The 24191-nt window shown below is 57.1% G+C and overlaps 1 protein-coding gene across 1 annotated transcript; it reads left to right on the forward strand.

Moving 5' to 3' along the window:
• Positions 1-12639: 12639 nt before the first annotated feature.
• On the forward strand, positions 12640-16740 carry DLX6 (distal-less homeobox 6). Its single transcript, XM_055709351.1, has 3 exons — positions 12640-13026; positions 13938-14136; positions 15906-16740. Exons 1-3 carry the CDS (start codon positions 12659-12661, stop codon positions 16155-16157), a joined length of 819 nt encoding a protein of 272 aa, XP_055565326.1. The 5' UTR covers positions 12640-12658; the 3' UTR covers positions 16158-16740.
• Positions 16741-24191: the final 7451 nt, after the last annotated feature.

The following is a 24191-nucleotide window of genomic DNA, read 5'->3' on the forward strand; positions in this document are numbered from 1 at the left end:
AACTGAGGAGCTGAGCTGAGCCTTGAATCACCAGCGAAGGAAGAGCATAATTACTTGTCATTATATTCATTCTGATTTATAAATAATGTTTCTGGCTTTATTTTATTCAATGCTTAATTTAAAAATAATGATTAAAAATTAGCCCTTGGGCTACGTGCTGGATTATAGCCAGATGCGTTATTAGTCCTCCTTGGGACTCCGGAAATATCGAAATGGACTGGGAGGGAAAATGAAGATTTCCCACTCAATTAGTAACGAGCGAAGGACAGTGCGATGGCTTAAGCATTTCAGGTTTTAATCGTCTTAAAACGACGAGGTATTTAACCAGAATCAACACGTAAATGTTGGGGAGAAATCACGCTTGCTGAAAGGTGATGATGGTGCACGTCTTTGGTATCCTCTCTGCCTCGCACACCCAAGAACACACAGCGCTGCATTTCTGGGTCAGTCTGTATATGCACACACACGTAAGGAAATCGTAGGTGGCTGCATATCTGCACACACACGTAGATTTCTCTAATATGTTTATATGTTCAGTGGCTGGAACAGCACCAAAATGTGTTCCCTGATTTAGAGCACTTCCCAGGTACTGCAAACACTGCTGAACCAAAATCCTTATGTAGAAAATGAATAGTTCCTTCACACATACACACAGACACACAGACACACAGACACTCTCTCTCAAAAAAAAAGGGGGGGGAGGGGGGGAGAAAGGAAGAAAAAGAGAGAGAAAGAAAAGAGAGGAAAGGGGAACTCGATTTATTCTCATTTGTTTATCTCTAGATTTTTTCCCCCTTTCTGCAAATTCATTTGAATAGCTTTCAAGCTGCAAAATGGAAATGTGGCTCCTGCCCTCTATTTCAGCAGCAGCGTCCTGGCAACAGAGCAATTTTCTATCATCAAGGATAAATGGCATCGAACAGAACATTCTGATAAAAAAGAAAAAAAGCTTTAGCCCAAGAAGCCCATGATTGCTGCCCTTCCTGTCTATCATCCCTTTACAAAATCCTCTCCTCCAAACCTGAGCTGCATGCTGTCAGAGCTAATAATGTCTTCTAAAGAAAAGGGGAAGAAACAGCATTCATGCACAATGTTCCCATTTATTACATAGAGTGCTTATTTAAAAATTGCAAATATCTTTGTTTGGTTCACTGCAAATTAAAACCAAGATGTAGGAAGTTACACGATGCAACAATTATTCATGTCACGGCGGAGCATCAAACCCTCATAACTTGCTTTTCTATTGGTTAATATGCGCGTGTGTGTGTGTGTGTGCGTGTGCATGCGTTGTGTGTATGCGTGTAACGCAGGGAATATGCCTTGTTGTGAAAATAAAAACCACTTCAGGTAAGTCTGTGTTTTGTTGTTTTAGAGCAAGGAGGGGGAAAAAACAAAGTCATTACGGATACGAAGTAGAAGAAGGCTTTGCATGTGTTGTCTCTGAGGTTCTGCAGGGGGTTAAGCCCCAAGACTCCCAAGAAGCCTGTCAGGGAAGGCTGCTCTGGGAGTGGGGTGCCTCGCTGGGGTAGCAGGGCTCTCTGGGCGCACCCGTGCCGCAGCCGCCGCTCCAGCGCCCGCTCCTCGTCCCAGCAACGCTCCCGCAACCGCTCTCCCCCGCGCTGGGGCGTCCCCCGGGGGGGCCAGCACCGGGGAGCTGCCGGTGCCTGGCTGTGAAAGAACCCTCGGTCACAAACAAATCTGCAGGGACAGTCCGTCCGAGCGGATGGTCAGCGTTCAGAGATTACTTTGGGGAGGGGGGAACTGCAGCGCACGGAGCTGTGGCGGGGATCCCCCGCCCGCCGTGTCCAAGGACCAGGGGCGGCCGGGCGGTAAGAGACGGACACACCGTAAGGTGCCACAGGCCGGGGAGAGGCAGGGGCCGGCGGGGGCAGGGGACGGTAGAACCCGTCGCCGCCCGAGCGGCGGGGAGGGCGCACCGCCCCCCTCCCGCTGACCCGACGGGCTAGGAGAGGAGGGAAGGAGCGAGGGCCGCCGCCGGACGCCCGCACCCCGGCACCTGCGCCGGCTGGCGGAGGGGAGCAGCCCGACCGGGAGGGCTGGAAATAACCCGCGGGCGCGATGACCCCGCAGGGTGCTTCGGCGTTCGGGGGCCCTTCCCGGCGTGGAGACGCGCCGCCCCGCCGGCAGGCTGCAAGCCGGGGCCCCGCCAGGCGACAGACGGCCCCGCCGGGCGGGAAGCACCGCGCCCCACGGACACCCGTGGGTGCCGCCGAGGCGCCTCGCCCCCGCCGCGGCCGCCACTCGCGTGCGGCCGTTAGGGCCGTTAGGGCCGTTGAGGCCTGCCGCCGCGCGCATGCCCTGCGCCGCGGTCACGTGCCGCGCGGGCGGCGGTAACGGCCGTGAGGAGAGGCCGGCGCAGCCCCGCCGAGCGAGCCTGCGCTGCGGGACGCGGGCGCGGGGGAGGCCGGGCCGCCCCGGGGAGGCCGGCAGAGGAGCACCGGCCCTCGGGCGGGCCGCGCTGGCTGTCCGGAGCGGAGGGAGGGGGCCCGGCCCCGAGGCGCCCGGTGGCAGCAGGGGGCGGGTTTCCCCTCCGGGGGGCACCCGGTCGGCGCCCTGGGCATCTCCCTCAGCGGGCAGCTGCGGGCGCCCCGGGGCCTGCCGTGCCCTCGACGTGCGCACGGGGGACGCGGGCACGCCGCATCCGCAGCTGTGCTTCCCTCGGGGGAGCTTGCTCGGCCACTGGCGGTGGCCTGCTCGCCGGGCACGGCCGAGCAGCCCCCCCGAAACAAGCAAACCAAAATAAACCCCAGTGATCCGTTCAAAAAGCGGGGCGCGGGGCTCACGCCGGGGGCCTGGCTTTCCTCCTGTGCTCGTTCTCACACGCGTGGGCTGCAATACCACTGACTCTTGCTTTGCACAGTGGAGGAGGCAGCACAACCAGCCCCGACCCGGGTTAGTGAGAACCTCTGAAGTTTAGATCAGGGTCCTGAAAACTTGTATAAAACTTAATTTGTCCGCAGGTCACCTGATGAAAAAAAAAATCCGAAGACACGAAGCATGACTCACTTTCTTAATTTTTTGTCCATACATATGTACATATAAAATGAAGCAAACCCTTTAAAGTTTATTTTAAACGTGGCAAAGTCCACGAAAGACTTCTTGCCCTATTCTAGTTGAGGGCTGCAGGCAGACCATTTGATTTATTTTCGTTTTTCAAAGGAATGGAGAAAGTCGTCCGATTAGCAGTGCTATTATTATAATCTCCATTCTTAAACCTTGAAAGACCCTTGTAAACAATCGGCTCCTTCTCCCAGCCCGGTTCCCACCGCCGGTTAGTAATGACTGGAAGATTAATGAGCCTTTTTTAGCAACACCTGTCTTTTTAAGCTGTCGACACAACCAATTAATACTTTTAATTACCACTACAAGGAAACTAACCAGAACCTTTCTGATTTGATTTGGCCGCTGAATTTTATCCCCTCTGAAACGAAGCAGCCCCAAAGTGGGGTGGGGGGGACCTGGTTTTGCTGCGGTTTGTTTTGCCTGGGGCTGGATGGGGTGATTATTTGTTAAGGGGCATTTTTAATTTTTTTTTTCAGTTTATTTCACTTAGCGTTTCCCCGCGCCTTTAGAAGTATTTTGCCGTCCTTTTCGAGAAGAAGAATATAAAAGTGCTTGCTGACGCACAAGCCCCGCGGCTCCCCGAAAAGCAGCCTCTCGCACCGGCGGCCCCAGGGGACAGGCTGGAGGGAGCAAGCAGCCGCTTAGACAAAAGTTACCACAGGAAGACCCGCACCGAATTCAGGACAGTTTTTACGAGTTATTTCAACGAAAGAGCAAGTGCCCCTCCGGCGGAGCCGGGAGGGACCGGGGGCAGGCGGCCCCCGAGCCCCGCAGCCCGCGGGACAGCCAGGGGAGCGCCGGGCGGGAGCTCCGCTCTCACCTCGGGGCTGGGCTGTTCCCCTCCTGCACCCCCATTTCTCGGGGGTCCCTGATCTTCATTTGAATAATCAAACCGTGGAGGAGGAGATGGGGCAATCACTTGAACAGAGAGGGTGTTTTCTGTTCAAACGGCATGGGTGCGATCAAAAGTTCGCAGGCGCCTGCGAAGGGGTGCCGGCGGGGCGCCATCCCCTCTCTCTCCAGAGACTCCCTCTTAGCCATTGGGGTTCGTGTCTCTCCCCGAAGTGCTAGGCAATGGGGCTGCCAAGGGACCTCCGACCTTCTCCTGGGGTGGGGGGGTCGCAAGGGACGTGATCAAACCTTGCGCCCACGCACGTATGTCCCAGGGCGACGTGAAGCGGGCAGCGGCGTGCGGAACCGGAGCGGGGACACCCAGCTCGGGATGCTCAACCCCGGCCCTTCCTCGGGGGGCTTTTCCCTCTCCCCCCAGTCCCCCGGCACTGCGCGCGCACTGCCGGGAGTTCCTCCGACCGAACGCCGGGAAGCAGAACGCGGTGGTCTTTAGGTTAAACAGACACCTCGCCGCCTGGTAAAGCACCCCGTGCTGTTTCTTGCCTACTCTCCTTTGTGTTATCTCCCAAGCTGCCCAGGCCTCGCAGAGTTATGCCGTAAAGGCGATGTCCCACATTAAAACAATATGAATTCGCGGACGGATCCTGAATATGAATGAGGTATGTGGTCGTATGACTGCTTTGAAGCTGTACTTCTCCGAATATGGCTTTAATTAAATGTCTTCCGGCTCTAAAAGATTACATGTTGTGCAAAATATATCCTAGCATGAAATTTACTTCCACTATACGAAATTAGGTTACTTATAAATGTCTTCATTTAAAAAAGAAAATCGCTTCTCCTCGTTCTGGTTTCTGTTTTGTTGAACAGAGAGCTCCAACGAGGAAAGAGGGCTGGAATAATACATTTATAGAGGCACGTGTAACAAAACCTGCCAGAAGCGGAGTGGGTGAGGGCTGCTCGCTCAAATGCAGACAATTCACAAAACAGGCAAGTTAATCCAGATCTGATTTGTTTCAGATCCAGCTGTCAGAACCCCGGGATACCTCCCGCGTCTCATGCTGTAGATATCTAACGTGCTCCTACCGCCTCCCCCACCCCGTCCCTTCCTCCTGCATTTATTCCGTGCGAAGGATGCTCGGGGCGGGGGGCGGAGGGGGAAGAGGAGTCAGAGCAAACAGGTAGAGAAAGGTGATGATCTCCACTCGCGAAAAATAAAAATAATTCTTGGCGGGTTGGAGGACAGCGTAGCGGAGAGACTGGGACCAGTTAACCGGGAAAAGCAGTTTCACTCCGCCAGCGAAATCGCGCTCGGTGTCAAGAGCTTTCCCGCTCCGGACGGTGGATGCAGGCGGAATTCACGTTGCTGGAGGCGATGCTGTTTGTCTGTTTCTTTTTATGCCCTCAGATACAGGACATCGCCTAGCTGAGTTTCTATAGAGAGATCAGATAATGGATCCCTCCGGATTACCTTTCTAAATTAACTTTTAGATTTGTTTTTATAGTCCGTTGAGACCCTGACAAAAGAGGGTGTAGCTAGATACAGATACGAGATAAACCTATAAAGCAATCTCATTACACGGGAATGAGTGAAGAGCTCTCCTTGCAATCTATTCTAGATAACGAGGCTGCCTGAAGAAACAAGTAAAGCCGAGATATTTACTTCTTTTCCTATTAAATAAACCTCAATAACTGCATTGACTTTGCGCAGTGTTTACTACATTTCCATTCAATGCTTGGGTAAATGCATCCCTAAAGGTAGAGTAAATAATTGCACTGATCTCAACAAGGGAAATGTGTAGGCATTTGAAGTGTACTAAAAATAAACGAAGGCGAAACAGACTGCAGAGAGAGGACATCGCGCTAGCTAGCCGCAATTAAAGCCTCCGCTTTCCTTCGCCGGAGCGCGAGGCTTCCCGCGCGCAGCCGGGGTGAGACGTTCCCCGCGCGTGTCACGGGGGCAGGACCCGGGTGGCCGTGGGGAGCCGCGGCCCGGCCCGGCGGGGCTCGGGGGAGCTTGGCGCGGCGCTGGGCTCGGGGAGATACCGGCCTCTGCCGCGGGAGAAATTGCAGCCTCTCCGTTGACTTGAAAGAGCCTCGAGTTTCCATTCGCCTCTGAGCCCTTCCAAGATGGGCACTTGAGAGCGGTGGTGGTTTTGTTGGTTTTTTTTAATTGGATGGCGTCTTCTTCTTCTGCCAGAAGAAGGGGGGGTTTAATTGTTGTTGTTTTTTCTTTCATTTGAAAAGAAAACAAAACAACAAAAGTCTCCGCTAAAACCAACATCTCTATTTCAGCAGCAACCCGCGCGGGCGGGGACGCCTGCCAAGTGCAAGCCTCCCAGGCGGAGGTCTGCAAACCTGCGGCTGCACGGGGGGAGACTCCCCCTCACCCACGGAGGGGAAGGTCCCCCCCGCCGCTCGCACGTAAGGCTCCCGGCGGAGGGGTGCAGGAGGCAAACCCGCCCGCTCAGACTCTTTCCGGGATCCCGCATGCTGGGGCCAGGCTTGCCGGGTGGGCAGAGCAGGGGGGACCTGTCCCCGGGGGGGCGGTTAGGGTGGTGTGTGTGCACACCTGGCCAGGTGCGGGGACAGGCAGGCGGCCGGGCCCTCCGCGGGGGTCCCGTCTCCAGCCGGGCAGCCACTCGCCTGAAGCCTAATTCCATTTTAAAGCAGATACCCCCCACCCCCTCGTACACACAGCCCCCATCAGGCAAAACAACCAACGACAACAACACGACAAAACATTGACCAAACAAAAAGCCCCAACCCCGACCCTCTGCAGAGCCACACATTGAATGAATCTGGCTGTAAGGTTTTAATTACAGCGAAGGCTTCGCTACAAATCTGTACAAGAGACAGTGGCTGGTTCCCTCTGGATCTTTCCCCTCCTGACTCCTATTATTTTGACCCAGGCTACAATATAGAGAGCGGCGTGTGTGATCCATCTGCGAGGCTGGGCTGGGGTTTACACCACCCACCCACCCACCCCCGCCTCCCTGCCACTTCCTTCGCACTCGCGGTATGGAAAGCCATTGACGCCTGCCTGTCTGTTAGAATGTTAGGGGGGTGAAATCCAGAGGAGCCTCCGCTCCGCTCTTGCTCTCGCACTGGCAACACTCAAATTCCCCAGTCTCTCCTTAAAATGGCTCGCTTCCAGCTTGAGGAGGTGACCTCCTTTTGCGGGAGCCTTTGCTCACCGCTCAGCTGCTATTAAGACGATGGCAGTATGACATGCTGGCAGGAGGAGAGGAGGCCATGTGTTTTGGGGTAAACAGGCTTGAGAGACTGGGGGGGAAATACCGTCGGAAGATCCAAGGCGAGATACTTTGTTGTAGCTTCTCTGGGAGCTGTAAATAACGCGGCCAGAGCTTGCGCTGCTGGGGCAGGACGGCTGCCCAGCCGAGCCGCGCCGTCCCGTGCCGCCACCTTGCACACCCGCGCCGTGCAGCCGCGGACACACGCGGAGCGCCACGGCCGCGCGTGGGCACAAGCCTGGCGGCCGCCGAAACCGCGCTCCAGCCGAGGAGAGTCCCGTGCCTCTGCGGAGGGAGCTTCTCCGCAAAAATGCATCTGGAGCGCATTGCTGCCAGTGCGAATATTCTCCCGGCTTTCCACCCTTCTCGAGATTTTCTCACCAGCACTCGGAAGGAGACCCCCACTCTCTCCCGAACGCCTTTCGATTGCTTTGTGGATTCCCTTCTGTTGCTAAAAAAAAACCGGGGATGCCGCACTAACCTTCGCATATCCCCCGCCCCCCCCCCCCCCCCCCCAGCATTTCTCTGCCCCATTTAAAAATCCTGTTGCAAGATCCACATCATGCTTGTACATGGGCTTCCTGCGGGGGTGGGGGTGGGGGTGGGGGGAGAAAAAAACCCAACCACAACACCACACGCACTAACATAATTCCTGAAATAAGCTTCTCTCGGACCTTCCCAGCCTCCCTGGCCGGGGTGGGACAGAAAACATTCTCTCGGACCCTGGTGTGAATCGGGGAAGGGGAAAATATGCTCCCAGAGAGCAGCCCTCAGCCCCTGCGCACTCCTGCGGGCAGGAACCCCCCAAGGAGAACATCTTGGGGGAGCCTCGCTTGCGGAACACCATCAGCTATCACACACCCCCCAACAAACCAACAAACAAGCTGTTGCCCGAAAGGGGGACTCCGCTTGCAGACCCCACCCGTGCAAACACCAGAGCAGGACTACCCGGGAAGGAGGGGATGAGAAATGGAACGGGAATGTTTGTTTCCCCCTGTTGTTATTGTTGAACGCATGAATGAATGAATGAATGAATGAATGAATGGAACAGAAGGTGCTCGGAGGCATATAGGAAGCCTCTGGCCGCTTACATTAACTTCCTATTATAGCCTAAAAATAGAACCCCGTTTCCTGTTGTTCGTCAGCTCCTTCTAACTGTTGTGTCTGTTGTGTGACATCCTTCGACTCACAAATGGGACTTTAAACCACGCGCACACGCTTTGGTCTTTCGAAAGTATTACCTGCAAACATCATTAAAAGGATGCGGTTTAAGGTGACATGGAGGACCGGCAGCACGAAGTCACCCTGCGCGCGGTGCCACACTCTCTGCCCGTCACTGCGGCAGCGGAGGGGCGAGTGGCGGGGAGGGGGGCAGGCCGCGCTGCCCCCGCGGCTCTCAGCCGGCCGGGAGGGGGGGAGAAGGACCGGCCCTAACCCCGCTCGGGTCCGAAGGCCTCCCTGCGCTCCAGGCGGGAGAGGGTGGCTTGCGGAGCGCAACCCCAGGGAAGATTAAACCGAGGGGTCCTCACTGGGAGGAGCAGCCCGGCCGGGGGTGCGCGGGCAGAGCGCGGTGTTGCCCGCGGTCCGGAGCGGACGGGGCGCGTAGTAACGCGCAAAGCGCATCCCTCTAGCCCTCGGCCAAGGCTGCAGCCTCCTTCTCCGGGAGCTCGGGTTTGGCCACGGAAGGAGCGGAGAAGCCAGGCAGGGCGGGTCAGGGGCCATGAGCTCCTGCTGCTTTTCCCCGAGGAGGGCTGGGGGCTCCCGGGCGGCGGTGTGGGGGCTCCCGCCCGAGGGCAGCCCCCAGCCTCCCTCTGACCCGCACCTCGCCCCGCAAGGTGGGCCCGCCCGGCCCACGCAGCCCCCGGGGAGCTCGGTCGAGGTCAGGCAGCTCCCCCCGTGGGCTGCCGCCCCCGCGGCTCCGCGCCCCACTCGTGACTGCTGCCTGCTCTCTTTCGGAGGCCCTTCAGTGCAAGAGGACAAGGCGGTGAGGGGTCGTCGTGTGTCGTCGTCCCCCCCCCTTTAATGAGTCACCCACCCTGCAAACGAGCACCTCACTGCTCCGGTGCATCCAGAGCTATTGATTCAGGTGTAATTTCTTCAGAAGGAGGCCGGTAACGGAGCTCGCCCGCACGCAAGCCGGCGCCGAGGAGGACCGGTGCCCGGCAGCGCGCGCTCCCGGCGGGCCGGTACCTCCCGGCCACCCCAGCACCCCTGCCAGCGTGCGGGCCCGGGGCCTGCCCGTCCCTCGGAAGAGAAATACCCCTGCCGCTGCCGCCTCCACCGGGGCACGGCTCGGGCCCGTATCACTCCTCCGCCACCGGCCCCCTTTGCCCTCCACCCCCCAGCGGGCCTAATTAAATTGGGGAAAATGATCGGTGTGAGGCTGGGTGAAGTCAACTGTCCTGACGACAGACGAGGACGCCTGAGCACCGCGGCGAAAGAGCCTCGCCGGTTGCCCGGGGCTCCCCTCCCGCCGGCGCCCACCGACGACTCGGCGGGGGCTCCCGCACCCCCGCGGCGCCGCCGCTGTTCAGCCCGCACCCGCGGCCGCTGCCTGTCCCGCAGCTGCGACACCCGCACCCCACCGCAGTTGGCCCGTCAGCTGGCTGAGCGAGGGGCGCACACCGGCTCCGCTCGCTGCCTATCGAGGGGAGCAGCTCCTGCAGACGCTCCCTGCCGCCTTCTCCTTTTTGTCTCATGTTGCCTGACTCAGGCGCCTGATGCCCTTCGCCAAGCCGGCAGATAGGTATTGTTTCAAACCGGTCTCCTCTCCTGCCCAACTTTTCCCCATTCCCGGGTTAGCATCCATTACGCGGCAGGAATCGTTTCTAAATAAGAAAGCAACGTGTTGCAAACACTCCCCAGCCTATTTTCTGACACCTTTTGTTATGCGTGCTCTTGCTGCTGCTGGAGAAAATGCTAGTATGTGCACCTGCAAAAAAATGCCTTCATGATGTTAACAGCAAGCTGGAGGGTATAAAGCAATAAAACTGCCAAATGTACCTGTTCCTATTGAGTACATTACCTACACCTATGAATAAAGAGTCCCAGTAGGAATTCTTTCCCTTCTCTTCCCCTTTCTCTATATTTTTATTCATTGTAGATTTGTAAACGCCTGGATCGGGTTACCCTTTCGCGTGTTAAAGTGGAACTCTTGTTAAAAGCAGGAGAACAAGGCAAGACACTTACAACTGCATTCAGAGTTAGTGAACCGACTCCAAGGGCTCAAGAAGTGAAACAACCAGGAGAGGGTGGGTAAGGGGGCACAAAACATCCCAGCCGCCCAGGAAAAAAGTCATCCACCCCCACCCCCCCCGAAACAAGCCAGATGAACTATAAGCGCCGAGAGGTTATGGGTTATGCCCTGCCACCGATCGAGCATCGCTTCGCATCCCCCTTCCTCCCCACCCCCGAGGACGGTGCGATATGCAAACAGGGGGCTCGCATCCCCCGGCTTCCCAGAGCTAATGACGGGGCTGCTGATAAGCAACACCCCAAAATAAATTAAGAACGGGAAAGAGGGGGTGAATCTCAGAACGAAAAACGCAAACCCTCTAAATATTCCTAAAAACGACGCGATTAAAAAAAAAAATCTGCAGAACCTAGAAGCCAATCCTCAGGCAATGTCGCTGAGAGAGGCAGTGTCGGGACCTGTGCTCGGTCTGGGGATGGCTCTGGGCTGTGCGGGGTTTTGCAAGCGGCGGCTGCTGGTGCCAGTGTTGGTTTTCAAAGCCCGAAGCCTCCAGCCCGTCTCCCCATCTAGAGCAACTTTCGGATTTCTCTAGGCTTAGCGAGTTCCGCCGGTTCCTTCCTACCTCAGTCCTCTGCGGTGGGATCTGCCTCTGGAGTTCATGCTTAGCTGGACGCGAGGAGATTTAAGCGAGGGAAAGGGGGGAAAAAAACATGAGAGAGGGAGTGTGAGAGAGAGAGAGAGGGGAGAGAGAGAGGAGAGAGAGATCCTCCGCCGTGCTGGATCAAACTTAATGTTTTTCCCTAGTCCATCTTTGAAAGAGAAGTGGTAATACCACCTGGATGTTCGGATATAAATCCCCTTGCAAATAATAAATGGATTAATAATAACAAGGTATGAAGTTCTTTTTATAGAAAAAAGGAGAGAATTGAAACTAAATGCGGCAGTTAGACAACCATTTTGATAAGAGGATAATTGAGGCGACACTGGTGTATAATTAGAGGATAATTTATGCTATATCCACTTTTATTCCACCTCCCAAAATAAACCCAGTCCATAATCATTACAGGCAAATTGTTCTGAATTTTATAGCAGCAATTTGAACAAAGTACTGCAGTTAATCATGGGAGATTTTTGTGTATTCCTGATTAGAAGTCTAATTGCCTCCTTCCAGAAAGTAAAAATAACTGTAAAACGACTCTATTTTTATCATTAACAATGTTGACAATAAAATAAAATCAACTGGAATTGTAATCTAAAGACAAATTTAGGGCGCAGGCACTTTTTTTTTTCCTCGGGTCGTTTATATCCTAATCAAGCTTTTGCCAAAACCGCCAACCGCACGTAGCCATTTGCATATATTTGAAAACGATTACGGGAGCCGCTGCCGCCGCCGCTGCTTTCAGCGGGGGGTGGAGGTGTGGGGGGGGTGGGGAATAAAAATGCGCTGCGCGTCGCCTTCGCCGCAGCGAAAATACCGCGCAAGGCGTGGTGATAGTGGAGGGGGTCGTGAATTTTGGAGGGGGGATGCGTGATTTTTGGCGGGTGGGAGTGGTGCGTGCGGGGAGAGCTGAGGGCCGGCGCTCCCCTTTCCACCCCCCCCACCCCCCCACCCGCGCGCGGAGCGCGGAGCGCGCGCGCTCCGCGCTCCGCGCGCGGGTGGGGGGGTGGGGGAAAGGATGGCGGGTGGGGGGGAGGGAGGCGGGAGCGGGCAGCGCGCGCTGCCGGCGCGTCGGGGCGGTGACGTCAGGGGGTTGAGTGACCAATGAGGGAGGCGCTGCCCTCCGGAGACGAACCATTCGACTTGTGCGCGTCCCTGCCCTTCAAGTCGAAGCGCCGGAGCCCCAACTTTCCCGGCTTCCACCTTAAAACACCCCCCACCCCCACCCCCCGCTCCTGGGCCCCCTCCCCCCCCCCCCCAAGAAAAAAAAAAAAAAACCCACCCCACGCGCCGGGGGGATGAAGGAAAAGAGCGGCGCAAAAAAGCGCCGGGAGTAGCCCGCCCTCCCCCTCCACACACCCCGCACACCGCCCTCCCCTTCCTCCCCTCCCTCAGTGAACGAGGCCCCTCGCACAACGGCTCCTTGGAGAGGAGGGGGGGGGGAAGGAAAAAAAAAAGGCGGAAAAGAAAAAAAAAAAAAAAGAAAAGAAATTAAATTAAATCACCGCCGCCTCTCCAGCGGTGCCGCGGCGGGTAAGGGGAGCGGCGGTGGCTGGGCAGAGAGGAGGCAGAGCGCGGGGGGCGAGCCGGGGAGCGCCGCGCTCTCCCTCCCAAACTTTGATGATGACCATGACTACGATGGCTGACGGGCTGGACGCGCAAGACTCCTCCAAATCCGCCTTCATGGAGTTCGGGCAGCAGCAGCCGCCGCCGCCGCAGCCGCCGCCGCCGCCCCACTCCCAGCAGAGCTCGCCGGCCATGGCCGGCGCCCACTACCCGCTGCACTGCCTGCACTCCGCCGCCGGCTCGCACCCGCACCACCAGCATCACCACCACAGCTCGCCCTACTCCGGCAGCGCCGGCTCCTACAACCACCGCTCGCTGGCCGCCTACCCCTACGTGAGCCACTCGCAGCACAGCCCTTACCTCCAGTCCTACCACAACAGCAGCGCGGCCAGCCAGACGCGGGCGGACGATGCAGGTGAGCCGGCGCCGCTTCCCCAACCCGCTGCCAGCGTCTCCCCCCGGCTCCCTCCGTCCCCGGGCCTCTCCCCGGCCACCCCCGGGCAGCTGCACAACGACCCCCGCCGAGCCCCCCGCTCCTGCCCCGGGAGATGCCGGCCCCGGGGTGCGCGGGGCGGCGGCGAGACACGGGGGGGGGGGGGGTTGCTCGTTCCTGCGGCCCCTCCGCGGGCCTACTGCCGCGGTACCGGGCGGCGGGGCCGCCGCGCTCCCCCCCGCCGGTGGCGGCTGCCGGCGGTACCGCGGCGCTGGCCACCGGCGCCTCCCCGCTCGCCCCGAGGCCGGCGGGCAGGGGGCTGCGCTCGGCACTCCTTTGTTACGGCGGGACCGGCTTTAGGCAAAATTCCTGCTAACACCTGAGGAGTGAAAGTTTCCAGGCGAGCGGGTCGCATTCCGCTCGGGGGCCGGCTGATTTATGTATTTTTTTGCAGGGAGCCGCTCATTTGTACATATCCATCCGGAGGGGCACGGCGGGGGGGCGGGGGGGGGAAAGCATTGTTAAAAGTCTCGGACTGGTGATTCACTGACCACCGAGCTGACGACGCGAAGTCAATTCGCCGGGTAAAACCCGGATGGCGCTGGAACCGGGCATCCCTTCACCAAGCCAGCGCTGCACTCTATTTGCCTTTTTTTTTTTTTTTTTTATGTCATTATTTCCACCGCCCCCCGGGGGGAAAGGCAGCGTGCCCACCGTGCCCGGACAGCTGTGTTTTCTCCGGGTAGCCCCCCCGCAGCTGTTGCCGGTACGAGCCGGAGCCTGCGCGCCCGCGGTGTGCCGAGCGGCGGGGCGAGCTGCTGCGGTGCCGGGATCCGCGGCAGCCGGAGCGCCCGCGTTACATAGCTCAGGAGGGTGATGCTTCAGCTGTGCTGTTTTGCTTGCAGATCAGCAAAAAACCACAGTGATTGAAAACGGTGAAATCAGATTCAATGGAAAAGGGAAAAAGATTCGGAAGCCTCGAACCATTTACTCTAGTCTACAACTCCAGGCGTTAAACCATCGCTTTCAGCAGACTCAGTACCTGGCACTTCCAGAGAGAGCTGAACTGGCAGCTTCATTAGGACTTACCCAGACACAGGTAATTACTGGGAATCCCAGATCACTGAAATCCTGCTCGAGCAATAAAGGCCAAGGAAAGTACGATGCTCCCTAAACGTTTTGGCCTCTCTGTACGGGAACGGTAGAAAAGGTAACGCACACGGTCCCCATCTCTGTGTGATAGGACTTATCTAAGGCACGACAGAGGGACCAGCCTGCCACAGAAGCGACTGAATGCGCCCTTCTCTCAGCCGCCTGGCTAGCAAACGCTCCCTTTTGATGCCATACATAACATATTAAAATTGCCTGTATTTTCGACTAATTCCAGCACCGAGATGCAATTGTCCAGCTGAGAAAAGGAGAACAGAACAAAGGCAAGGAATCGCTGGGCCTGAAGTAGAGCTAAAAGCAAAGCCAAGCTGCCTCCTAGCAACCTATAGGCAGAGGGGAAGCAGGAACACGTTAGGAAATACCTGTAAAATCAATAGTAAATTCACCCTGGATGACTAACGCAAATGCAGTGGTTACCCTTGGGCAAAATGTACGAAAGGTGATAATAGATCTGAAGATCAAAGACAGCCGTGTACAAAATTACAGCAGGTTAAGCCATAGTTAAGTGTGGTTGGAGTAGCTGTGCCATTCTGCTAATTTAAGCTTGAAAGACACATGAGGCATTACAGGCTTCCCAGGCTGGGGTTTGCAGAAAAGTACATGGATAGATGTGATCAATTTGGGTAAAATGTAATCATGTGAATTTATGAGCTTAACAAATAACTTCAGGATTTTATCATTGCCATTGATAGCAGTCGCTTCCAGCCAGTGATTTTTAAATACACAGCAAACATTAATGATGGGAATGGACCTGATGGTTTTACAAATGGGATTTTAGTATCCTTAGCATGCATGCTCTGTCTCACTGCTGTCTCGCTTTCTGTCTCGCATGCATAGATTTAGGGGCCCAATCCTGATCAGGCAACTAGACAAGCAGCCCTGCTTATGCCCTAAGATTACATCTGCAAAGTTTGCAAGGTCAAACACACATGTGGGAGTTGTTTTCTTTGTCTGACTATTTTTGAGAAATATGTGTGTATATATGTCTTACATAGATATAATTCCTATAGTAATTCTCATCTGCCAGAGTGAGCCCGATCCTTGCACACCTCATCACGTGCAGACTCCCTCCTAGGGAGTTCTGCTGGATTAGGAGCAGGATGAGACCCAAAGTAATCTTGAAAGCCAGTTACTCGTGGAGCAAAGAGAATTTTCCTTTCTTTAAAAACAACTTTAAAAGTAAAGCCACAATCTCCATTCCATTGTGCCTCCTCCTCGTCACATCAGCAAGGACCATTTGATCGTGCATGTTTTCAGATGCACAATTTCTTTTGTAAGATGCCCTTTGTCTATTGGCTCCTGTCTCCTGGCACAAAATCATATGATTGCCCGTGTTTGACAACAGTTTGCCCAAATGATCAAATGACCTCCAAAATTCTGAATGAGGCATTAAAGCAGGAGAGCTCGGAGTATGTGCTGTTTCAGCTCGATCAATCCGGCCTGCCCGGGGAAAACAACGTGCCAAGTTAAAACCTACATCCCTCTTGCTTTTCAGCTCCGCTCTGCCTCTCCTGTTCTCTTCAGCTTCGTTCAGAGCCCAAGAGGAGCAGTACTTACCCCTTCCTCCCCTCTCCCCATCCCCGGCTGGCGTGGGGCTCTGGAGACCTTCTCCAGAGCAAACCCACGGCCTCTGGGGTCTCCCCTGCCGTGCCCTGGGTACTGACGGCAGCCTAATATCTGCTGCGTTTTGGTTTACAGGTGAAGATCTGGTTTCAGAATAAGCGCTCCAAATTCAAGAAGCTGCTGAAGCAGGGCAGCAACCCCCACGAGAGCGACCCTCTGCCTGGCTCCGCTGCCCTCTCCCCTCGCTCTCCGGCTCTGCCTCCAGTCTGGGACGTTTCAGCTTCTGCCAAGGGAGTCAATATGCCTCCCAACAGCTACATGCCTGGCTATTCTCACTGGTATTCTTCTCCACATCAAGACACAATGCAGAGACCACAAATGATGTGAATTGTCCAAGAGAAATAATCTCCCAAGAACGCCTCATCTCGACATGGCAAGAAGTTCCCCTGCTTTGCCAAGCCGTGCCAGCTAACAGGCTCTGTGTGAACTTGTAGATGCGGCAAAGAGACAGAGTGGCTTTATTTTATTTTATTTTTTTTTAAAGTAACCTCAGCGATTGATCTTGAACAGAAAGACACAATTTTCATTCTGGCGCACAGAAGACACTTCTCTTTAGGATATTTTCCTTTGGACTCCAAGGCACCAGCCTCTTTCTCTGTGGAGTATACGTCAAAACAAACTTTTTACAGACTTTGCCCACAAGAAGAACCTGAATCTACCATGGCAGCCGTTTTTACTTGTTTAATGAGCTAAAGACAGTACATGATGAAAGAGAGACTAGTCAAAGCTCCTTCATTTTTATTCACCAAATCCGGACTGGGGGAAAAAAAAAAAAAAGCGAGAAGAAGGGAATTAAAGAAAACATTGAAGAGGGGAAAAAAGGAGAACTGGTTGAAAAATGAAAATATACTGTAAGATTAGAACATTACCACGAAGCAAAACCTGCATGCTTTCTCAAAATGCAATGGGCTGCGGCTCAGAAGATACCACCGTCTCTCCCGCGAAGAGCCCCCTCGCCCGCACACGCCCGCGCCCGCACCCGCTCCCGCACCGCCGCCCGGGCTCCCGGAGGCGCCGGACACAGCGAGGGGTCCCCGGCAACCCCCGCCGCCGCGGTCTGGGGATGGGAGGGTCGGCGCTGCCCGGCGGCAGCCTCACCCACCGAGCGAGAGGGACCTTTCCCCCGAGCAACCTTTCTGTATATATTGTTGAATTTTAGTTGTACATATACTTTGTATGTTTTTGTCTTCTTTCATATATAGAGTAAAAGCCACAAAACGCCCGCCTGGCTCCTATTTCTCCCCGCCTTAGCGGACCCCCCCTGCCCCCGACCTGCCCCCCGGCTCAGCCGGGCAGCTGGGCGCTGTCCCCCGCTTGCTGCGCGCACAGACACCGCTACCTGAACAGCTATCTGCGAGCAAAGACAGGAAAGGCGGAGGGAGGTGGGGGGGTGGGGGGGTGTAAGCTGGTGGTTCGGTTAGTTTGAAGGCTGCGACTGAGACAGGAGATACCGAGACCGCAAAGATAAGCCTAGAAGAAGTTGCTAATCACCCGGCCATTTCTGCTGCGATTTCACTGCTCCGCTGCTCAGCTGAGCTGAGCTTTCTCGCCGAGCAAAGCTCAGAGACCTGCCTTTCTTCCCAAAGGTTGGGGACTCCAAATTATTAAGAAAGGAGGCGCCCTCCTTTGTTTTTAAAGAGCAGACAATGCAAGCTGAGGAATGTTTTGCAAAGCCCTGAGAGGTGCCCAGGCACACAACACGCTGTCCAGCTAGCTCCAGCCTCACCAGCTTGTGGAAAGCACAACTACTGACAATGAAAAGCCCTTTCCTCATCCAAGCTGGGTGCCCCATACTGCGAGAATTAATGGCTAGAGACCTGGGCATCCTTCAAATTATGAACCTTGAAACCACTGAGCCATTTATCAGAAGTCAATAGAGATCCTCAGAGTGCTCCATATAATGACAGCTACACACAGTCGTGCAAAAGGACAGTCACTATAATTAGACACAAAGCAAAGACTACTTACCAATATACCAGTTTTTTGGGGGGTGTTTTTTTGTTTTTTTTTGAGCAACTTCCACGCTCAGTCAGTCTTCAGAGTGGTTTAAAACCGATCAGTCTTGTCATTTTCTACCATTCGTATTGTTACATTAGGAAAAATGTTTTCTTTTCTTTTTTTCCCCTTCCCACTGTGAAACTTTGGGTTCAGAGCTCCCCAGGATCAATTCTGAACAAAGCCTCCAGCTGCAGTGCCATCCAATTTGAAGCAGACATTGGGGACAATTTAAGGTTTTTATCCACAAGAAGGTTTTTTTCCATTCTCTTAAATGCAGCCATAATTAGAGTAATTTTTCATGTAGCCCGCTGATTACAGCGTTTTTACCGTCAAAGATAATTACCTGTAATTTTCTTCCACTTTTAATACTAAAAAGCCATCTTTATTTAGATTCAGGAACAGGAAAGGCGAAACAAAAGAGGAAAATTATTCTGTTATTCATACACAAATTGCAGAGACGTAGGGCCTAAAATTGAAAATTAACCAAAATTATAATGCTGAAAAGAATGGAAGAGGCTTCAGAAGTACAGCTGGTAGTGGGGCTCACTGAATTATTCAAATGACACTGGAGAGAAAGCTACCGTACATTTAAACCAACAGCATTTGTGTGTGTGCGTGCGTGTGTCTGTCTGAGCGAGTGTGTGCATCTCTCAGAACCCCAGCCCGGCACCCCCGGGATGGCCCCGTGCGGGTCACCCCGCGGGAGGGCGGCGGGTGCCCCGAGCAGCGAGTCCCGCAGAGCGGGGACCCCGGCCCGGCCCGGCCCGGCCCGGCCCGGCCCGGCGGGCCCCGGCCCCCCTGGCTTCCCCAGCAGCCTTAACCCTTTCGCTGCATCCCCCGAGTGGGGATGGCGGCAGGCGGTGTCCCCCCCCCTGCTGACGGGCCCGGGCGGGAGGGTGGCGTGGGAGCGGGGCTCTCGCTGCTTCTCGTGGGCTTTCGGGGGGCTCGTCCTCGCCCGCACGCCTCGCCGGTGCCAGCGTGGGTGCCGGCGCGGAAAGCCTCTCGGTGCGTCGTGCCCTCCTCCCCCACGGGTGATTTCTCAGATAGGCTTTAATAAAACCCAGGCAACAAGCGAGCCAGCAAACAAATAAACGATGACAATAATAATTAAAAAAGCCCGATTAGCTTAATAGAGAGGGAGAAGGTGGGAGAGGCAGGCCTTCCCGGGAGCAGGCTGGGAGCGATGGCAGCGCTGGCTCCCACTCCCGCGGCGGCCGCCCCGGGAGACTCTCGTGAAACAGCGTCATCTATGGATGGAGCGGCGGCAGCTCCTCGCGCCGCCCGCCAGACCTGCCGCCGCTCCGCCGCCCCGCCGCCGCCCGCCCGCCGCCGGGCTCCGCCGCCCCGGGGCCGCAGGCTGCGCGCCGCGGAGAGCCGCGGAAAGGCGCGCTGTCGCCCCCCGCTGCGGGGCCGGGCTGCCGGGGTTCGCACCGCTCCTCCGCCGGCCGCCGAGCCCCGCGCCGCCCCTCCGGTAGCACTGCGAGGCCCCCGCCGCCCCCCCCGCCCCGCGCCCCCGGCGGCACCGGGAGGAAAGGGGGCGCGGGGCTGCCGGGGTCCGGCCCGGTGGGGGGAACCGCCGGTGCAAAGAGCGACCGCTAAAGCGGGGGAACGAGCAGAGACGGAGCGTGCCTCGAAGGGGAAGGCGCGAAGCGGTGACAAACCGACCCCAAACCGAAGCGAGCCCCAAAACTTACCCCCTGTGAAAATCTGCTAAGCAAGGACCGGGGTCTAGAAATCTATACTGAACAGAAGCAGTGGAGAATATTTTTCTGAGTCTCAGGGCAGAAGCTCTTTCTCTATATTCTTGGTTGAGTGAGCACATCCAGGTGTGAAATTGTTTGCACACCCCAGCACCTCTTATATTGCCAGCAAAATTAGCTGTTATTACTGTCACTGTTTAGTGATGGTTAGCTTGATAAAAAAAAAAACTGCTGTAATCAAGACCTGGCGCATCTTTGCAAATTACAGATAATTGTAAACGTCCAGATTATGATAATAGCATCCTAATCCAGCCTGCAATATAATTATTACAGAGTGTTACATCTGAAACTGTCCAGTAGGGCTAATTCAGCCATTATTTAGACCCTATTTTTGCTCTGCAAATGGGTTGCTGAGTTGAAAATGTACGATTGTAATTTCACGGGGCACTCAATGAGTAATGGTATAGGGAGAGAAAAATACAAAAGTGAAATGTGAACAGTAGCGATCAAATCAAACTCTGAAGGACAAAAGACTGTTTGATTCATAGGGAATGAGAAGAGCGGGAATTAAGAAAATAGCAAATCAGTGGTCTGCAGCGCTACGTGTCCAAATCCCGACGAGCGCGAGCCTGATGTGCAGGCAGGGGCTGATGCTTCCCTCACCGGGCCGCCTCTCGGCTCGGCGCCTCCCGGCAGGCTGTCACCGGTACCCGAAGCACCCCCGGGCTCCCCACTCGTTCCCCAAAAGCGGGCTCGCCCTTGCCGTGTGCCTCCTCTCAGGTGACTGAACGTCACTTTCGGGCAAGAAGCCGCTGGAGCCTCGTAACCGGGCGGGGGAGCGTGGGGGCCGCGGGGTGCGGGGGCCGGGGCCCCTCCGCGGGGGGCTGCGGGCCCCGCGGCCTCTTGCGCTCCCGCGCACCCGCTGGACCAGTCGTCAGGGGTCCTTAAGGAAATTATCACAGAACCGACTCAATGGTAATTAATTAACCAAAAGAGCCTGGCTAACAGGACTACCTGCAGCTAGCGAGGTTAACGCATTGGGCTAGTTCGCTTGCGACTCCTGATTAGCTTTTATTAACCCTCGACACGAAATACACAAACCCGCTTCATTTTTAATGGGCCGAATCATCAAAGCGGGGCGGCTGCCCCGGCGGCAGGTAGCGGCAGGGTCCGGGTGCGGGGGGGCAGCGCCCGGGGCGGGCCCCATGGGCAGGGGGTGCCGGCCTCCCCCGGCCGCAGCCGCGCCCTGCAGCCCGTAGCCTTCCTCTGCGCGCTTTTCTACACGGGAATTAATAAAAATAACGCCGAGAAAGGGAAAGGAAAGCTCAGTAGATACCGCGAGGCGAAAGCCCTATAAAATGCGGTATATGGTGCATATCGAGGAGACTGTAAAGATTTCCTGGGATGGAGGGCCAGTCTGAGGACTGCCTGCACAGCACGGAGCTAAGTCAGGATCCGGCCCGGCGAAGCTCGCCGACCCCTGCTGCAAAGCCCGGGCCGAGGTTTGGGCACCCTCCCCGGGACTGCCGAGAGGCAGGCGGCAGCGGGAGCGGAGCGAGGAGCCATCCCCAGGCTCCTCCTTGCCAGGTGCTGAATCCGCCGCAGCTTCTGGCCGGTGCCGGCTCCCCTGGCCCTCTCCCAAAAGGCAGTGAGGAGGTGCGGGGGCCTGGGAGTTCTTCCCGCGGCCTTGGAGGTCGTGTCCGTGGAAGGTGTGCACACAGATGCCCGGGACGTGGGTGCGCGCGGGGTTTATCGGGTCTGTGTTCCAGGCAGATAAACCATTGCTTATCCTCCCAAATGGCAGGTAAGCAGACGCACCGCCGAACAAAGAACAGAAACATTTAATTGATGTAACACAGTTTCTCCCTAAAGAGAGAGAGAGAGAGAGAGAGAGGGAGGCTTCATGTAAACTCCGCGGTTCCTGCTTTCACGGCTCTTGTCTGACCTATAAAACAGGTTATTGCGTTACTGCAGGCAACCGCTCAAATGACTGAAAGCAAGAAGAGGGGCTTCTCCCCCCCCCCCCCGCCTCCCTTCCCGTCCCCCCCCAACTTTCCCGAAGCAATAGTTCTCCTTTCTGTAATCCACAGCCGAACTACCTAAAGCCTGTCAGTCGCAAAATTGCGTGGTAGAAATCTCTAATCGATGCCACATGTGCGATGCCGGTTCGGGATGCAGCGCGGCCAGCGGCGGAGCGGGCAGCGCCCGGAGGCCCGCGCAGGCAGCGCGCGCCGCGGGGGGAACGCATTTATGGGGGACACCGAGGGGAGCGAGAGGGCGACAGCAACGCTTGACGAGCGGGCTGCCTTGACGCGGTGACAGGTTGGAGGGGGTGGGTTTTTTTCCTTTCCCCAGGGAGGAAGGGGAGGGAAAGCGAGTCGCTTGGCGAGGAGGCTGCGCTCCCCGGGATGGAGGCGCTGCCCCGCCGAGCGATGTGGAGGTGCCCGGGCAGGGAGCAGCGGGGTGCTCTTGGGGAAGGTGGTCCCCCGGTGTCCGTAGGTGGGGGTGGCGGGCAGTCAGCTGCGGGGGTATCTGAGTGTTGTGGGTGCGCGCCCCACCGTGGGGCGAGCGCAGCGGGTGGGGGCGTGGAGCGGCTGCGGGTGGGAGAGCCCCAGGGCTGCAGGCAGCGTCAGGAGCTCTCGATCTGGGGCAGCTGGGGCTGCAGGCTGCTCGGTGTGTGTCTGTCTGTGTGTCTGTGTGTGTGTGTCAGGCCCTGTGGCTCAGCCCTGGAGCCGCTCGGCACCCACAGGAATGTGGCTCCTCGGCTCCCCGAGCTGCCCCGGCTCCACATGGAAGTGGCCGCCAGGAAAAGAGAAGGGAGGGGAAGCGGGGGGCTGAAGCCCCGAGCCAGCAATCCGCCGAGTCCAGACCCAGCGTCAGACAAAGGACAGTTGATCCCATCCCTTTCCCGGGAGGCAAGGGGGTAGGCCCGGACAAGCCAGGTTCCCTGCGGCCGCCGCCGGAGCCCCGGGGGTGCGCCTGGGCGAGGAGAAGCCCCGGGGAGTGCCTGCCTGTGTGTATAGGGACAGGAGCATCCCCCTCGGCCTGGGGCTTTCACGAAGGGGCGGGCGGCTGTAGACCCTGCGTGTGCATTGGGGTCGGGGCCACGGCGACGCGGAGCCACGACGAGGGGCATTTCCTAATCGGGCCTGGCCTCCCTCTCCCAGGAAGGGATGCCGGGCTCTCCCCGACCTGCCCACTACCACCTCGAGCTGGGAGGAGGAGAAATTAAGCGGGGAGAGGGACCGGCACGGAAATGAGCCGAGCTGACTCGGCTGGCTCGGCGAGGGGAGCCGTGCTAAAGCCCAGGTGGCCCGGCCAGCGCCGGCAGAGCAAATTCCCATCCCTGCCCGGCATCCCGCCTCCCCGCAGCTGTTCCTGCGCTGTCCGCCCGAGCCCTCCCGGCCCCGGCAGGTTACCGTAACCAAACAGCCCCGCGGCAGCTCCTCAGAGAAAAGGGTGGGTGGACCGACCTGGGAAATAGACTTCCACCTCTCGCATCCCAGCCTTTCCGCAAGGGAAGGGGCCTCGGGGAGGGGAGAATCTCCTGCTTCAGGTTGGAAAAAAAATATTAATGCTTGTCTAGAGGGAAACGACGAAAAGAACGGAAGAAAATTAAAAGGTCGTTTGTTGTTTGGTGTGGTGTTTTTTGGTTTTTTTCAAGGGGTGAAAGTTAAATCAGAAGAGACAAAGCCGAGCTTTTCAGCAGAGTCACGGGAAGTCCCTGAAACCTTACGAGTGCAATGAGCAGGAGCCGGTCCCCAGGGCCGCGGAGAGGACGCGGGGAGCGGCGGGGCACCGGCGGCAGGGCGGCCCGCTAGCCGGCAGCGCCCGCCCGGCGGCGGGCAGGGGTGGGCAGCCGTCGGCGGCCCCCGCCGCCCTCTCTCCGGCACCCACGCAGCCCTCCCCGGCGTGCAGGCAGCAGCTTTACCGAACAAACTGGTCTATTGTACTGCAAGCCATTTACCAATCCCCAAACCTGTTACAAAACAGCAACCCCGGGCTTCTCTCTTTGGGGAGAACGCACGCACACTCCACACGCACTCACCCTCACGCACAAACCGTGGCAGGAGGGAGAAGGCAGGCGGGGGAGGGCAGGGGAGGAAGGCTGGAGACAGGTAAGCAAGCCCCAGGGCAGGAGCGTGCCTTTTCAGGCCTCGCCTCCCAGCTCTGCCAGCGCTCTTCCCACCATCCCGGGTGGCAGGGACCCATTTTTTATCTGGGGGATCCTTCAAGCGACGCCTGTGGCACGGTCAGTGCTGCTTCCTTACCCCGCACAGCCGTGAATCCCCAGCGCGGCTCCCCGCTCCTCTCGGGGCGGTCGCGGAGAGGGGGGCCCCGGCGGGAGCGGGCGCCGCCGTGGGGGCCCCGCGGGCCGAGTGCTGCCGGGGAGGGCCCGGGGGTGCTGCCGGGAGAGGGGTCCGTGCCCCTGCGTGCTGCCGCGCCCGTGGCCCCGGCCACCTCGCTCAAGCCGAGCCTCCGGCACCGGGCAGCGACAGCAGTGGCTCCGCCGCCCGGCTTCTTTTCCCCTAAATCGTGTGGATAGAGAGATTAAAAAGAAAAAATAAAAGTACCTCCGCAAAGTCCCTCCTTCAGCCGCAGCCGCTGCAGGCTTTTAACAGTGGCAAGGGGAGCGGGGCCCTTATTTCATCCTTTTCTCACA

Source organism: Falco cherrug, chromosome 4 (genome assembly GCF_023634085.1).
Source record: "Falco cherrug isolate bFalChe1 chromosome 4, bFalChe1.pri, whole genome shotgun sequence".
NCBI classification, from domain to species: domain Eukaryota; kingdom Metazoa; phylum Chordata; class Aves; order Falconiformes; family Falconidae; genus Falco; species Falco cherrug.

Bases quoted from the DNA above. Each gene is read 5' to 3' on its own strand.
- DLX6 (XM_055709351.1), top strand. From the start codon at position 12,659: ATGATGACCATGACTACGATGGCTGACGGGCTGGACGCGCAAGACTCC. The intron at 13,027-13,937 runs GGCGCCGCTTCC...TGCTGTTTTGCT, and splicing joins GCGGACGATGCAGGTGAGCC to TGCAGATCAGCAAAAAACCA. The intron at 14,137-15,905 runs GTAATTACTGGG...TTTGGTTTACAG, and splicing joins TAGGACTTACCCAGACACAG to GTGAAGATCTGGTTTCAGAA.